The 17204-nt window shown below is 36.8% G+C and overlaps 1 protein-coding gene across 3 annotated transcripts in view; it reads left to right on the top strand.

Annotated features, from left to right (window-relative positions):
• KLHL5 (kelch like family member 5) overlaps positions 1–17204 on the top strand; it is a 57626-nt gene that overhangs the window by 8768 nt on the left and 31654 nt on the right. The window contains exons 1-2 of one of the 3 annotated variants that reach the window (XM_065634177.1): positions 7977–8371; positions 16514–16696. In XM_065634177.1, the coding sequence (XP_065490249.1) occupies positions 7992–8371; positions 16514–16696 (563 nt within the window). In that variant the 5' untranslated portion in view covers positions 7977–7991. Of the gene's footprint in view, positions 1–7976; positions 8372–16510; positions 16697–17204 lie in introns of those variants that run through there. The other 2 variants (XM_065634176.1, XM_065634175.1) reach the window with 2 other exon arrangements.

Genomic DNA, 17204 nt, shown 5'->3' with positions numbered 1-17204 from the left:
AATCGACTGATGTTTTGTCCAAAGAGCAATTGTACTTGAAACACATTAAGTGATTGTTTTAGTAAATATTCAAACATTATTGTTTGAAAACTTACAAGCTCAATCAATGAGAGTACTTTTAAGAAACATTAAAAGCTAAATTAGGAATTCTTAAAACTTTGAGCTGATCGGGAGGATAGATAGATGGGCAAATGATTGCAGACCATCTAAATCTGATGAGATCTACATGCAGTAGTACAATATCTTAGTTTTGTATTTCCCTTGAGAGTTACACAGAGTTGATAGGAGGAAAAGAAAAAAACACTGGCTAAGCAAATAATGGAAGTTTTTTGTCCTCAATTATGCGTTCTCCTTCTGACAGTTTAGCCATCTGGGTTCAAGAGTTTTCTCTGTTTTGAGTATGCTGCTGTGGTATTGGCCTCAGAACTGCTGTTTGGGTCATTGTCCTGTGTTCCTCCTGGGGGATGGTTCCCATGGCTGTTGTCTGCTGCTCACTCTGTGCAGAACAGGAAATGTTTTAGGATTCCTGTAAAAACAGGGGTGAGGCAGCTAAGGTGTGGATCAGTATGGCTCGTAGGATAGCTGAATAGTTAACTCTGCAAGTACTTTAATGATGTAAAGGTTTAATAGATGGTCTAGACGTTTACAATTGTTGCTTTCTTTCTCAAGGTCATTTCAGTTTTACACAATTGTGGAAGGGTTCCCCAGATGAGCTGGATTTGGCTTATCAGTTCTTCCCTAATAACATTTGTGACTACTTGCCAATTTTGGTCAAACTCTGCCAGAATAGAGCCTTTATTGTGTTTAAATTCCTGAAAGGTTTTGAAAATATATGGGTAGGTAGGGCCCGCCAAATAAGTAATACTACTCGACCTGCCAGCTGACAAGCCCGTCTGCATCTGGGTCTGAATGCGACAAAGGATTTGTTTGTCTTGCCTGTCCTGGGATGTGCGTGCATGTGGGTGAGGGAGAATATGTGAGATGAAGCATGCAGGAGAACTGGAGGTATTGTTAGAAGAGTTTGTAAAATAAATATTAGTGGGGAACCTGAGGTTACTTCTGCATGAAGCTGCAGAGACAGAATGGCGAACCTAAGAAACCAGTTTACTAATTATATTTAGGGATATTTGGTGACTTGATACATAGTTTCATCTGAGATTTAATAGTATCCAAATACAGAATTAAAGGATATTTTTGCTTATGTGCCTCAGATACATATTATTGTAAGCAACATTGACTCAAGGCAGAAGGCTAGTTTTATTTTAGAGTGAAGGAGATAATTAAATGTACTGTGAATTGTTCTGCATGTTTTTTTCCTAATAATGCTTCCTTGAGCCAAATCACTGATAGAATCACTTGAAACCTTTAATTAACATCTCTAATTTAATCATGTTGCTTTTACGACTTTGTGAAGCTTATTGTAACATGAAAAACCTATCATCAAGATACAATGCTTGTAATTACAGCAAGTAATACAAGGAATTTTATTGTGTGTTTATAAACAAATATATGTATGATCCAATTTAAACATCTCTGGGACTGTTTGAGTATGAATACTGCTCTCTGGTATTGATCTGTGATTTCAGTGCTTAATTTCAGATTTACAGTTATTACTGTAAATATCGCTTGCTATGGAGAAATAAGACAAAAGACCTGAGTGTTCTGCTCTACAAGATGATAATACTTTCTAGTAATGTATAGCTGTCAGCTACTAGCGCACCTAATTATAAACAGGATTTTTAGTAGTGATTGGTGATGATTCATCTCACAAGTCCTTATTTGGAACATGAACACTTAAATGCTCTTTTAAAAACCTTTACTATAATACATATATTTCATAAGAAATTGAGGTGGTTTCTTTGTATGGCATTTCTTGCGTAGTCATTGCTTCATCTGTGTTCAATGAATTGAATAAAGAACGATCATCACTGGCAAGCTGAATTGGGGAAATGTTATTCTGTGCCATACTGTTGTATTGAAGAGAATCATATATATTTACATTTGGCACAGAAAATCTTAATACCACACACCGGGAGGGGGGGAAACATATGCGCATACAGTGTCCTTTTGATAATGTTCTAACAAAATGCTTCTAAAGTATTTCTTTAAAAAGTAAGGCACTTAGTACTTTTGTTTATATGTATAGAAGATGAAAGGACTATTTCATTTAGCAGGAGGATGAGAATAACCTGTTATGGAGCAACGTTTTCATTCAGTAGGGTGGAACTGACGTGTTAAATTCCTCTCCTCCTGTACATCTAGTTATCATGGTTGGCAGTTATCTTCTGTGCTTGTAAGGAACATAACCACAAACTGGCAGTAGATCAAAATGTTTTCTTTTTTTATCTGTCTAATTTAGCTTACCAAAATGGTTTATTTCTATCCAGCTGTTAATTTTAAGGCTCTGATGGCATAAATGCACTTAATTGATGTGAGTGCACAAATAGAATTAAGATGCTCATTTGCTAGGTTATGTTGCTTTCATATTACTTGTATGATAAATGCAGATTGTTATTAATTGAAATAAGTCTTTACTTGTCACAGCAGCCATTCCTGTAAAGTCAGTAGAAGTCCTTTAAGGTCGAGTTTAAGTTTAAATCCATAAGTCCACGGAATAAGTAGATGATGGTCAACTAGATACTTGATTTCTCTTTTGCCACCTTACAAAGAGATCAGCAGTTCACATAATCACAGAATGGCTGAGACTGGAAGGCACCTCTGGAGGTCACCCGGTCCAACCTTCCTTGCTTGGGCAGGGTCACCCAAAGCAGGTTGCCAAGCACCATGTCCAGACAGCTTTTGACTGTCTCCAAGGGTGTAAACTCCACAACCTTCCTGGGCAACCTGTACTCAGTCATCCTCACACTGAAGAAGTGTGTCCTTATGTTTAGGTGGAACCTCTTGTGTTCTAATTATTGCCTGTTGCTGCTTGTCCTGTTGAGGAACACTCAACTGTTTTTTGTGAACCGGTGTGGTGCTTGAGCTAAAAACATGTAGGATCTAACAGTGTAGCCTTCTATTGCATACGGAAATCTTTGTGCCTCTCCCTGCCTCATCTGAATAAAATAAACAGCAAACCAGGCTGTTGTTTTGTATGGATTTTCTTGTACTGCTGCTGAGCTGAGTGCTCTCAAGTCAGTGTTTCTGAACATATGGCTTGCACCTCCCAAGGGAAATGTGCAATGCAAAGTGGCAGAAAGTTGCAGTGTGGTGCCAGTAATTTGGCTGCAGCTCATTTCTGCCAGTCAGAACAATGAATTTAAGTGCATACAGTCAGCAACTGTGGGATGTTTTCCTCTCTCTTGGATGAACTAAGCTGTTGCTGCTCTGAGGGACTTTTCACATAACCATGAGCCAGAAGTATTTGCACATATTAAAAACACTGGGATAGGAAGTGATTATTGTTTTATAGAACACAGAGCATGAGCATAGCTATCTTCTTGAAGTCTTTGTTGAGCTATTTCTGTAATTTTGGGGATGGAACACAGGAACAGGGAACAAAAAAGAAAGTAAACATTTAACATTTCTTTTAACATAGGCGTAGTTATAAGCAGAATTGCAGTTTGGGGTTTGTCTGTCACAGTTTTCTTTGAAAAGTTATTTTAATGCCTCAAATTAATATTTTAAAGTTTAAAAATCCCTTTTAAAAAGTGTTAAATTTTGAATGCCTTTTTATGCTGTAAGTATGCATTTGATTAATTGATGAACATCTTACGGTCAGTGAACCTTTCCTGTGGTTTAGAATACATAACTAGGATCGCTAATCATTGGCAATAATGTATTACTTTATCACATTTTAATGAGTCTCATATCTAAAACATCTTTTTATATTTAATGCTTTCGTTAAGCTGTATTTTTTCAAGAGAGAAACAACTCTTGCAGTCAAAACAAAGACTTTATCTAATTATTTTGACATTTTCATTTTTAACTGGCACTTAGAAAATATTCATGATCCTTTTAAGGACTCGCTAAGCCTTTATGCCTCTAGATCTTCAATTTAAAAATGGGTAATTTTAAATCAGTGTGACAGACTAAATAACTTGAAAATATTGTATATGAGATGTCCTGAAGTTGGGTGGTGATAGTTTTTTGAAGCCAAACCATAGCAGTGACAGGAAAATGTTACCATGCAAACTCATGTTGAGGTTCAAATCTTAAAAGTGCCTCAGAAAAGTATTCCGTAAACATATTTGTTTATCTGAAAACTTAGCTGACTTCCTAGTGAAAAAGGAAAAGTCATAATGAATAAAAGCACTTAGACCTTATTATTTAAATAATATTTTTTCCGTATTTCCCAGTGATGCGCTTAATAACATTTAGAGTATATCTTCCCTCAAAACATACAGTAGAAGTATCTTAGGAGTTAAAATGTTGTCTAAATTCTAACTAGTTATGCTGGGTTGCAATCTTCCTTTAACACTCATATGAATAAACGTATATAATATCAAAGAATGTCAGAAGTTTTTGGCTAGTAAAAGAATATTTTTATCTCTGTGGAGATAAACCGTTCTGAAGATCTTGAGAAGAGCAATTTACAAAGCTGTCATGCCATGTTCTTGGTGTTACCTATTTCCACAATTGCAGATTTAACATGTGGTATGCATTTAAATGGTTTCCTTTTGCTCAGAAGGCAGAATCTGGGAAATTGTCCCCCACTGCAGTCTGTAGGAATGTATTATTACTTTGAGGAGCTGCTCATGTGAGAGAAGTTGTGTACTTCAGTGCTGAGGTGCTCCACTCTTAGGAATATCAATCTGATCAGTCAAAATCAAAGTTCTCAAAATTGTCTCCGCAGTAAGCTTACACAACCTTGTTAATGTGAACAGAACTATGTTCTCCATGAGGACAGTGTACCTGTATTTAAAATGTTACGATTCACCACAAAATAGAAGATGGTTATTCAGCTGCAACAGTGACAAAGATCAGAAAAAAATGGGGTATAAGCACTCTTGGGTTTTCATTAAACAAAAACTTTTGCCTTAGTAAATGAAAAAAATATTTCAGAATCCTTACAAAGTCTGTGTATGGTGTGTGTGATCAAGATGGTACGGTTCAGCTCACCTTTTCAGCGGTTTTCTCAGGAGTGGGTTAGTGCATCAGAAAGATGTGTAATTGGAGGCCATAGACTAGGGGTGGGCATTTGGCTTTGTGAGCACCAGGCACCAGCCAAGATGTCAAAGATGAGATTTGGGTGGTCCTAGTAAGTGAAAGTCCTAACAGTTCGTCATTGGGATCTCCTCAGAAGTCCCTTAACTCCAGCAGGGGACCTGATAAAAGCTATCACATTATTCTTAGTAATAAAGATTGTCCAGAGCAAGAAGAGGCTCTCAGTTATATTTAAACTGAAGAATTAAGTGGCACTTGTCTCATCTTGTCATTTTTAAACCAAACTTGTACCTAATTTATACGAAACAGAACTATTTTAGATATTTATGCAGTCTGTCCTAGAATTGTAATTTGGGAGAGTCTATAGAGGAGCAAGAATTTGTATAATCTAGAAAAATGAAAGAAAATAAAGAACAGTTTTGTGTTTTGGTCTCTTAACATTTTGTTTTCTAGTCTCTGTTTGAGCCCATAGCTTCACAGCCAAAGAAAAGCAGTAATTAGGCTGTGTTTCCCAGTAAGTCATAAGAAAGTTCTGAAAAAGCACTCATATCGGCAATTCTGCCATTTTCTTAGTAGATTTGTACTGGGACAGTTTGAATTTTAAATGAGTGTATTATACAAGAAAAAGAATCCAGGTCAGTCCTTATGTATAATGGATTTACCATACCAGCAGAAATAAAGGTATTTAAAGCTTACTTTCTGCAGTTAAATGGGTAATTAAAATACTACTGCAGTGATGAACGTTAACAAATACACCAGTCACTTGTCCTGCTTCTTCACCCTTGATGAACACCTGACACTGACAAAAAATGTAAGGAGAGGATATATAAAAAGATGCCGTTTTGTTATTACTTTTTAAACTGTACTGTAGTTTCACACAACTTGCAGTTGCACAAATGATGGTGTTTTAACACTGCAGTTAAATTTTAAGAATTAGCTGCACATGTATGAGGTGAGTAGGGTCTACATGTCATCATTTTGGTTAAACATCTGTACGATTTTAATGCTGATATAGTAAAACATTATCCTTCTTAAATATTTTCCTTTTGTCTGTGTTTAGATGAAATCCCCAGGAAAGATGGTAAAAACTTTATATATTTACCTACTGAATCATGTCACTTTCCAAGTATCTCCAGCTGTTTTCTGGCCATGCTGCTGGTGCTACAGCTTCTGGCAGGCCAGGGCGCTGGCAAGGTCCGCATTCCGACATGCAGCACCTCTCTGTAGAGAACAGCTGGAATGCTGGCTCTGTAGAAATGAGCTTTGCTAGCATTTGTGAGAAGCACTGTCATAAACAACTGTGTTCTGAGCAAAGATGGGTGAGCTTTCCAGGTTAAAACTAGCCCTTTCAGCCTTGTGCTTCCCAAGCAAATAGCATTATTTACTCCTGGCATTGAGTATGAAATGGAGCGTTCATTTTCTGGGTGGTAAAATTGGGCACTAAGTTTTCATATGGGCTCTGCATATAACCTAGTTTAAAGAACAATGCAGGTATCATAATTACAAGATTGCATATTTCGTAGCTCATAATGTTCGTCTGAGAGATAGTGACTTTCAATTTTAATGAAAACTGTAAGTAGGAAAGAAGCACTTATAAATTCGTTGTGTATCTATCGGAGAGTTGAACAGACTAACTGAACTGTGAAGGTTGAAAACATCCGTTTATCAAGGACTGATAAAATCCAGTGCCTCTTTGTTGTTCTGAAATTGGTATTACTATTTGCATGTGATTGGAATGAGTCTTAGCACTTTATACCCAACTAGCTCCATATGCCATAGAGGAAATAGGCTGTTTTTCATAGGAAATGTAAATTGGCCATTGTATATTTTTGTCCATTTGGCTTTCTCTTCCTCATTAAGTAAAAACTTCTGTTGGCTATTTTAATAATTACGTAAATTGCGTACCTAGAGGGAATTCTGTCTCAAAAGTATGCATCCCTCTTTTTCATTGGCCCATCACAGTATTTTTAACCTAATCTGGAACAGCTGATTGTATGTGATTAGAAAGAAGCCTTTTGAGAAGTCGTCTTTTGTTGTCTATTTTGCAGGGTGTGTGTCTGGTGCCTTGGATAGTAACCAGTTAGCTTTTTCCTGCTTTTGCTTCTAGTGATGTGTAAGTGAATGGAAACAATTATCCCATTTTAGTTAGAAATTTTCAGTTTCTGCAGACCTAGATTTGAATCAAAGCACATCGAGATGAAAGGCTGTATAACTCAGTACTAGTCCCTTGAGCTTTCCAGGCTGTTCTTGTCCTTTTTAAGTTAGTGCATGTCCTATAATGAGAAAAAGAATTATTTACAGTTCAGCTTCTCCCCAGCATAATCAGTTATCTTTGGATTGGTTTTAAGTCTTTTCTGTAAATTTGTTCTTTAGCAGTGCAGAAAGATTTTCTTCTTTTTTTTTTTTTTTCTTTCCCCTCTGTAGTAGCAAGAGTTAACAGAATAAGAAGCAGAGTCTAAGATGCAGGACAGGAATTGCTTCTCTGTCATTTGTGGTTTAAGAAAAGGGGGTGGTATTCAGCTCTTGAAAGGGCTTTAATGAATACTGTTCGGTGGTTTTGAAAGATAATGGTCAGAGGAGAGCAACAGAAACAGCCTTGGAGCTTTTAGGATAAACTGATTAGCATTTTTTCTGATTGAGGTGACCTCTTTTTATCTCAGTTTTTTTCACCGTCTCTTGCTTTTTGTTTATATTCAAATGACACACCGTTAAAGAAGCCTTTTTTTATGTGAATGCAATGCTTTATCCCCTCCTTCTGTAGAAAATCTGCTTGCCACAGACAGGCAGAGCATGTGTTCCTCTTGTCTTGGTTGGGTGCACAAATCTTCTTTTATGTGTGCTGCTTCTTACCCTGTTGCCTAGACGATCACTGGCTTTCGCTAAGGATGTCTGGTTCTCGTAAAGAGTTTGACGTGAAGCAGATTTTAAAAATCAGATGGAGGTGGTTTGGTCATCAGGCATCAGCCCCTAACTCCGCAATTGAAAACCACCCAGGAGACTTCTGGAATAGAGGACAAAATGTAACGACTGGTGGCAAAAAGTTTTTAGATTCAGGTAACCTACCTTTAACAGCAGTTGGTTACAGAAGAAGGTCCAGCCAACAGGATTTGCCAAGTTCACCTCCTTGGCCAATGGCATCCACCTCAGAAATCCCTGCATTTGAATTCTCAGCAGAAGACTGTGGAGGTGCACGTGGGCTTGACAGACAAGAAACACATGATAAAGCAAGTGAAGAAGAAAATGAATCGGACAGCAGTTCCTGCAGGTTAATTATTACTTTCCTATTGTGAGAAATGTATTTTCATTTCATATTCACAGATAGCATGCATACATAGGCTAGCGTTTATTCTACATTAAAATGCTTCAGCAATTTTTTATTTATAATTATTTATAATATTTATTATTTATAATCAGGGTTCTGTGTGTTTACTAGGACCTTTTTAAAAGGCAACTTTCAATGTGGATGCACTCGTGTTTTAAATAATGTGCCAAGTACCTGCTGCTATGAACAAGGTACTGTCTATTACATGGTAATGTTACAGAATGCTTTCTAAACTATTTTGAAGGGGCACTGATTCTTCAGTTATGCTGAGAATTAATCCCATACCACTTAGGAGAAAACAATAAAAATATCAGCTTCTTGTGACTCTTATGTTTCCACATATTTCTATAGGTGAGGGAGATTAAACTGTAAAAGATACTTAGACTGTAAAATAAAGATTTTTTTTTTTTTGTGCATATGCAACTTGAAGGAAAAAAAGATATTTCATCTATGAAAAAACAACTGATTTGTGACTTAAAGTGATTGCAGTTGTCCATCCAGGTGGCTTAAACTGTGTATCTAGCTTAAAAAGAAAAAAATGTTTTATTGTGTCTATAAAGATGTTTTGATGTTCTTATCTTACATATCGTTACTCAAGATGAAACCGTAAAATTTGTTCTTAAGTGAAGGGTGTCTACCAGTTGTTGTAAATTAGGCAAGTTAATAATCTTTCTCGTTAAGTATCAGTTTAATTATTTTATTTCCTTTTACTGCATAAGCCAGCCATTCTTCACTAAAAGTATTTTTCCCTGTTTTATAGTGCATATAGTGCTTTCAAGTAAATTTTATGATGTTTGCTTTCTCACTTTTAAGATAACTTTGCGATGATACCGCAGTTCAGAAAGTATGGCTATTTAAAAGCGAACCACTCCTTAATAAAACCTGTGAAGGACAGACCAGTCTAGTTATAGCAATTTTAGTGTTTTGCATTCCCTAGAAGAAGAACTCATTTAGTGCAAGAGGAAAGTAGCCTATAATATAAACACTAACTATTTATGGTTTAAATAGCCTTTAAAGATTCAAGAAAAGAGGGGAGGGTAAAAATGTTTAGGAGTCAACACAGTGTATTTGCTTTTATCACTGTATGGCAAAAGTACCAGAATTACAGGGAGAGGAAATCCTGCATACTGGTGCTTCATAACAGCAGTCTTATTGTGCTGCAACAACTATAGCTGTAAATAACATCTCTCTGAAGAGGTCCTATTTTAAGTTATATTCAGGTATGAATTTTTAAATAGCTGTGTGACTGTATAATATATATGATATGGGTGTAACATCACCTTCCATTTTAGCAACATCTACTGATGATGTGAAATTTTTATGCGCAGCATCACCCCAAATAGGATATTCTCACCATAGCAAGGCAATTGGTGTAGAAAAAAACATGTAATTTTAAGGGATAAATGTGTAGATTGCAATTACTATAAATTTGTTCTTAATTTTAGGAGAAGATTTTTATATATGACAAAACAAATTTATTCCTTTGTAGAACTGGAGAACTGCAGATAAGTATTTAGGACGTGTGAGAAGTCGATATAGCATTGGGGTTTTTGGTTTGAGTTTTTTTTGCAGGCAGAGTTGTATACTACAGGAAATGCACATAGGATTTGAACTTTGTAAATTTGAAGTATCTTTATGTGCTTAATCATCTATAGCATCTAGAGTTATTTGTAATTCTTTTATTGTCTTGCAATCTTGCTAGTGTTTTACTTTTGTGCTTTAAAATAAATATTTTAGATAAATTTTTAGTTCAGTGTTGGTATAATTTAATATGTAATTAATGGCAACGTAAGAACTTCCTTTGTATTGTTATCTGTATCTCTAGTCTCATGGGGAGACTGTACTTAAACTGTGTTTCGTTCACTCCTTTTGTTAAGAATGTATAAGCAGCTGGGCAACTATGCAAGTCTGCCTAACAGCTGGAATTTTTCTGATGTTAAGAACTTAATTAAATGGTCTTTTTGATTAGTCTAAAATATAGCTCTTATCTATTGACTTGAGAAAAAAACAAACAAAAAGCAACAAACCAACACCTTCATCTATGTAGTTTTCAAAGGGCCTTTTTCCCATATGAAAACCCTGTTACCTTCATTAGAAACAAATTGTATATATGAAAAAACAAAAACTTAAAAATTAAAATCTTTTTGTAGAAACTGTGGAGTTACCTTACTACTTTGCTTTCTGTAACTTATTGCTCAGTTACCAGCACTAAAAGCATGAAGTGACAGAAGCAGCTTTACCGCTTTGTGTGTATCAATCATCCTCACTCTTTGCCATGTCATATAGCACAGGTAGAGAAGCATTTAGATCAGGTCTTTGTCATTTGACAGCTTTAGATCATTATGTGATTTCTTTTAGAGGAGGCTGCTGTAAGAATTCATTTGTTATTAGCGTAGAGCTTGGTGGCATCAGGAAGAAGCAAATTCCATGTACCAGATCTTTGACGAAGGCTGTATCTGAGGTGCAAACACATCATTTGGATTCAGGGAGCGGAGCTGGTCGGCTGTAACGCTGTTCACATCACACGCCGGTGTTGTTTGTAACCAGCATTAGCTTGAGTGATTGTTTACTGGGTTAGTGAGGTTTGAATTCTTTTGCTTGTTTTTGTCTCCTAGATTTCCTCTGTTGCTGCTGTTCATTAACTCTCCTACATTCCTGAGGCAATGGTCATCATTTTGGATTTGTACACTTCTTAAAATTTTCCAACAGCTGTGCAGATACTTGTACAGCAAATTTAAGCCTATTAGAAACAGATTTGTTTTTCTTAACTTTTCGTGGGTGCCTTAGCAGCAGTTCACAGACCTTGAAGGTACAGTGCATATCATGCAAAAAACACTTGGAGCATACCTTGGATGCAGAGTGTTGTATCTGGTTAATTTCACCCAGGCATGCATTAAAATATTGCAATTACTTTACTGGAGATTTAAAGATGGAAATGTATTCAAATAAATATAAAATATATTTTTATATTTGAACATTAATTCAAGCAATATTTCAGAATTCATTAGCTGTGTCCTAACCTTGAACAGTTTAGTGAGATGTCTAATTGATTCTAAGACAAGGTCTGAGTGTACCTGGTGGTAGCTACTCTGCAATATCTCTCTGTGTGAACAGTCTTAGAGTTAGTACATTGTAACTTCCAGTCTAAGTCTCCCCCCTCAGCAGTTTCCAGCCTACAGAAATCTTTGATATGTCTTTTCTCTCACCTCAGTCTTACTGACCTTTGCGGCTGTAAGTTCTTTATGATTCCCAGTTGTGCTGTGTATTGCTGTATATCTCCTATCACAAAACAATGCTGACTGTCAAATAAGGATGGTTGATAGCTTCCCTAATTCATAGGATCATAGAATAGTTTGGGTTGGAAGGGACCTTCAAAGGTCGAATGAATCAGATTTAAAACGTTGATGTCAGTTACTTTGTTTTGTGCTAAACAAAGTGGTGTTCATGGGAAACATAGTAATGAGGAGAAAAACATGTATTTTTTCCCATCTCTACGGTTTTGCCAGTGTTAACGATTTCTAATGCTTTCCTCTACACTCAGTTTGTGTTAGAGAAACATACGTTAAAAAGAATTTAAGCCAATTCTGTGCACAGGATATTCTTGTTGCAGTTCCCATTTTGCACCATTTTCAATGTATCTATGAAAGCCGTTTGGGTTGGTGTATAGTGCTGCCTGAAAATTTCAGCGGTGTAGACAGAGCATTTGCTATTAGTTCGGTTTCCTAAAGGGACCAAGTTTACGCAGTTGTGTTCAGCATCACCTCTACCATTTCCCTGGGAGCTTTAAAACCCGTGGGCCATTTTCGTTTTCATGCGAGGGTAGGCAGAAGTCTCGAAGATAACATCGCTCCTAGTTAATGGAGAGAAACCCAGCTTATTGCCTTCACTGGAAAAGGGCGGAATTCACCTGCTGCAAAGCTGGTTGTGCAGCGCGGCTTCCCCACAGTATTTGCCGTCTTGCCCAGCGAGGCAAGGCCTTGAGGAGCTGAGGGGAGAGGAGAAGAGCTGGACTTGTGGTGGTGGATGGAGTGGGAAAAGGAGACAGAGCATAGAAATCTTTTGATGGACTTCATTTGTTGGATCTGTGAACCAGCCAGTTGAGTAGAAATAGCAGCAGTGCATCTGAGGTATTTTCTCCATCAGGATTTGCAGACAGAAATCCTGTTGTAATGCTGCCTGACTCCTTTGTCCTGTCAAGGCTCTAGTAACCAGCTGCATTTCAACATGTTGCTTCTGTCAAAAGAAATGTGACTTTTTAATGCAAAGAAATGGCCGTTACTTGCTGCAAAAGGTTAAAAGAGACAAGATGGCACTTATATGGAAGGTTGGCATCTGTACTACATATCCTTGATATAACTGCGTCGCTCTTATCTTGTGGTAAAACTACATTTTTGCAGATTCATAGGATTTCATATTATCTTGTGGAAACCTTGACCTTTTTTAGAAGTAGAGATGAGGTTATAGCTAAATTAGGTGAACTGATTGTGACAGTATAACAGTTTTAAATACTAGTGAATTCATGCATAATTTTCAGAGTTTTTTTTTCAGCTATAACGTTACACAAGTTTTCAGGAAAAATATGATTTCAAATTTTGGATTTTGTTCCTTTATCTCTGTTCCAGAATGAATAGTCTGAAATGTGTATTCGCTTTTTTTCTTAGTCATAATGCAGCATTTATTGCTTCATTTTTATTTCAAAGACAAACACGAAGACATTTAACCTGAGAGAAGCCTTCCTAAAAATAATTCTAAATGCACAAAGTAAATTGAAAAAGTTTTGCAACCTTTGTTTTAGCCAAAGTTAATACTTATTGGAATTCATAGGTTGTTAACTAATATGTGTCATTGCTATAAAATAACGATTGTAACTCCTTTAAAATGAATCTCAATGCTTTAAAATAATTAAAATAACAAATCCTGTTAAGAGGAACAGATTGTGCTTCTCCCCTGTAAAATTTGACAAACACTGATGCCTCTTTTGAGAGAGTTTAGTAGAAGTGGGAGGAAAGAAAGCTTGTGTATGTTATGGTTTGTTTGGTTTTATATTGAAAATGCTGCTGTAGCTTTGTGTCAGCTACAAAATGAAGCCTGAAATAAAAACAGAAGGAGAGGTGTGAGTTCAGTCATCATCATTTATGCTTTTACTTTTGAAACTTATCATCACTTTACTAGCTCAGTTAACTGCTTCATTGCTTTGCAATCAACTATTACATTGGGTAGAGCTCTTCATTCCAAACATGCTACTTCAAGAAATAAAATCCTTTAAAAATGAATGGGTTTATAGCATGGCTTATACATAATTTTAATTTCAAAAGGCATACTCATACATAAATTCTTTATTAGACAGAGAAATTGAAGAAAACTAGCATATTTAGTATATGAATGTTTGTCACCAGAGTAGTAAAATGTGTAGCTGGCATGGGAAAGACCTTGCCCTTGGAGTAACTTACATTTTTACAATCATCCTGAAATTGCACTATACTTAATAAAAATCAGTCTGTGCTAGATAGGTTCTTTTTGACATAAATAGGGAAAGAAAGACCAACAAAAGTGTGATTGAAGTTTAAGAATACAAAAAGGAAACCCTACTGACTAACGTTCTAAGATACTTAAAATAATATTTCCACTTCATGTGTTAAAAATACAATCTTTAATATTAACGGAATATGCAGAAAGGGTTCTTTGATACACTTATCTTGTGCACTGGCAGCCTCAGTCTTTAACATAATTTTCTTAGTAGTAGATGCGAGGTGTGCAGAAGTAGCATTTCAGTGCTGCTGCTGGGAGAGAAAAGTGGGTCCCTCCCCACCTCTGTTCTTTCCCTGCTTGTGTATTCTCCCAAGCTGTCCTGGCTGCGGCAAACTGGCTGTGAAAGAGATTCGTAAAACACTTGGGGGAAAGAGGGAATTTGAATTTTTCATAACCAGTCATTGGATAATAGGCATAAATAGCCCTTGAAGCTCTATCTTTCCTTTTCTGCAAGTAGCTCAACTATTAGACTCTCTCTCATGTTTTCTTCATGGACCACTGAGACTTAATCTTTCCTTTTCCTTCCTTACGAAAAGTGGTTTGTAAGTGACTGGCTAGAGGACAGGTATAGGGTTGAACTTCTTCAGGGGAGGGCAAGAATTAAGCTTGGCTCTGTGTCCTAAATAAGTGCTTTATCGTGGTTTGTGGAAAACAGACACCTCTGCAGTTATTTTTCCTTACTGAGCGAGAGTGGTGACCGCCACTGAGCTCTGTGCAGAGTGGACACGTATGCAGTCTCGGGGCTGGCAACAGCTCTAGTGAGGCTGCGGTCCAGCAAAGTGCTGGCTTAGAAAGACTTTTCCTTCTCCACACTAGTGCATTGTTTCCACAGATCTATCTGTACAACTCTTTGTGAGTTTGTAATGTAAATCAAATCCCTGATATCATGTAATTTTTTTAATCATTATTAATGGGGTTAATTTAAGGAATCGGTTAAAATACGGTTCAGAAAACAAAACCCAAAAACCTACAGCTGTTTCAGCACAATGAGGATGTGATAAATTGTGATAGGGAAGAATAATTTCCAAAGCATTTTCTTGTTGACCAGTACCTTGTTGTTTCCACTTCTGTTTCTTTTGCAGGGTTGCTGGTTCGAGTTGCTTTCCCTGAGTATTTCTTGCTCATTTGCTGTGAGAATGCCACCCTGTTTTGCCAGTGTAGTGGTTTTTATGGTTACATCATTACATTTTTCACATATATGCGTTCTTGATTCAGTTTCTAGAATGGCCACAAAGAATACTTGTTCTGGCTTGTCAGAGGGCCAGTGGTGGAGCAGAGCAAGTGACTCACCGAGGGTGAGAAAAAATTGACACAGCTTAAATAAATGGCTAACCACGGCTTCAGAGAGCACATTTAAGATAAAGTCCTCCAAGGGAAGTAGGTAGGCAGGTATCTCATTTCTGATCCATTACTAGATTTAGGTTTGAATAAAGTGCCAAATTGTTTGGCCTTTTTTACTATCTGGGCACATGGGGAGGTGGCGCGGAACCACACGAAACCAAAACCAACCAACCAACCAACCAAAACAACCACAGCACCTTTACAGAACATTTAGAAATTTAGACTTTTGATTTTGAGGAGCTCTATCTTGAAATAAATCTACTAGACTAAGGACTGAACTACATCTCTTGGTGGACTTATCCCTGAGCATGCTGCTTGAGCTCATGACATCTTTGTGAAAAGAGGGGTCTGGATGCAGGTCTTGTGAATCCATGTCCTTCCAGTGTTATGGTAGGTCTAGGGTACTGTAGAAGTTGCATGCATTCTGGTAAAGTAGTAGTCAAAGAACTATAAGCAAGAAAAGGTGCTTCCCTCAGTGTACACAATTAGGAATCATCTCCTTTATGTCCTAGGCCCATACATTCCTTGTACATTTTTCTCTGTTCCTCTTTTTTCCCCAGCTGCTGTGTGTATGGAGAGGAGCAATTTTTCTCCCCATCCACCCTTGCTTTTCCCCTGTGTTGGCTTCTTCTGTGCTTGATCTCATTTCAGACATTTCAGACACGTGAGGCTTCATGCAGTAGGAGTGGTGGTATATGTATGTGTTTCCTGATGTTTTCTTTTCCCTGCATGCCCGTACTCTTTTACTAGCTCTATATATGCTGAGTTTTGTTCTAGCCACCTTAGGCTAAGTGTGAAACAAGACTTTAACATATGTGTGAAGTAAGGTTTTAACAGGTGTCAGGGAGAGGTTTGATTCCTTATTGTATCCTTCCATTGTTTTTTCAGTTTGCAGGGTCTTGGTAGATTTCTGTTCTTCCTTAACGATCTGACAACACTATAGATGCGATGACTGGACTGATCTTTGCCTGTGTGTTAGTTGAAGGGTACAGCATTAAATGATAGGACATTTTTCACAAGAGTTTCAATAAGGTTTGTAGGAAGAGAGAAAATCTGTGATTCTGTGAAGAAATTATAAATATGAAGAAAAATAGAATAGCAAGGCCATATATATTGAGACAAATAATGTACATCAATTTTAAAATCACATCTGTAGATAGGATTACTGCACCTTAATATTATGTGAACTAAGATTTCTGTTATTGTCTTCAGCAGAACTTCCAACAGCAGTCATACCTTATCATCTTGCCAAACTATGGAGCCCTGTACCTCAGATGAATTTTTTCAGGCTCTCAACCACGCTGAACAAACTTTTAAAAAGATGGAGAATTATCTTAGACACAAACAGCTGTGTGATGTGGTTTTAGTTGCTGGTGATCGTAGAATTCCAGCTCACAGGTAAGTTTATTATAGTTTGAAGTAATTTCGTATTCTTTACAAATGCACCTTCAAAGTGTGTCCTGTGTTTTGTTTGAAAAAGGTCAGGCCATCATCAGCAATTTAGAATACTTCAAGCATGCTTATGTTTTTTAACATTTATTTGGAAACTAAAAGTTAATTTCTGTCTGTTGTATGCGATACAGCATCAAAAATAATTGTGATGTCTTCATGTCCTACTTTGTCTTCAAGCTTCTAGTAAGATATTTGCATAACAAAATAAAAAATTCACCCTCAGAATGTTAGAAGTAGTAGTGGTTTCTGTACCACAAATGGCATAAAAATTTTTTCATAGATTTAACTTTTTGTTTGTATTAACAATTAAGTTGTTGGAGTCATAATTAGCAATAAGGACACAGTCTTCTGTCCACAAAGTTTTTTTGCTCCCCTAGTAAGAAGAGTCCTGTGATAGCAGACTACTGAACACTGACACTGTTAGAGGGCTAAATTAGACCAAACACTACCCTAT

Source organism: Caloenas nicobarica, chromosome 4 (assembly GCF_036013445.1).
Source record: "Caloenas nicobarica isolate bCalNic1 chromosome 4, bCalNic1.hap1, whole genome shotgun sequence".
Classification (NCBI taxonomy): Eukaryota; Metazoa; Chordata; class Aves; order Columbiformes; family Columbidae; genus Caloenas; species Caloenas nicobarica.
This window is presented reverse-complemented; position numbering and strand designations above follow the sequence as displayed.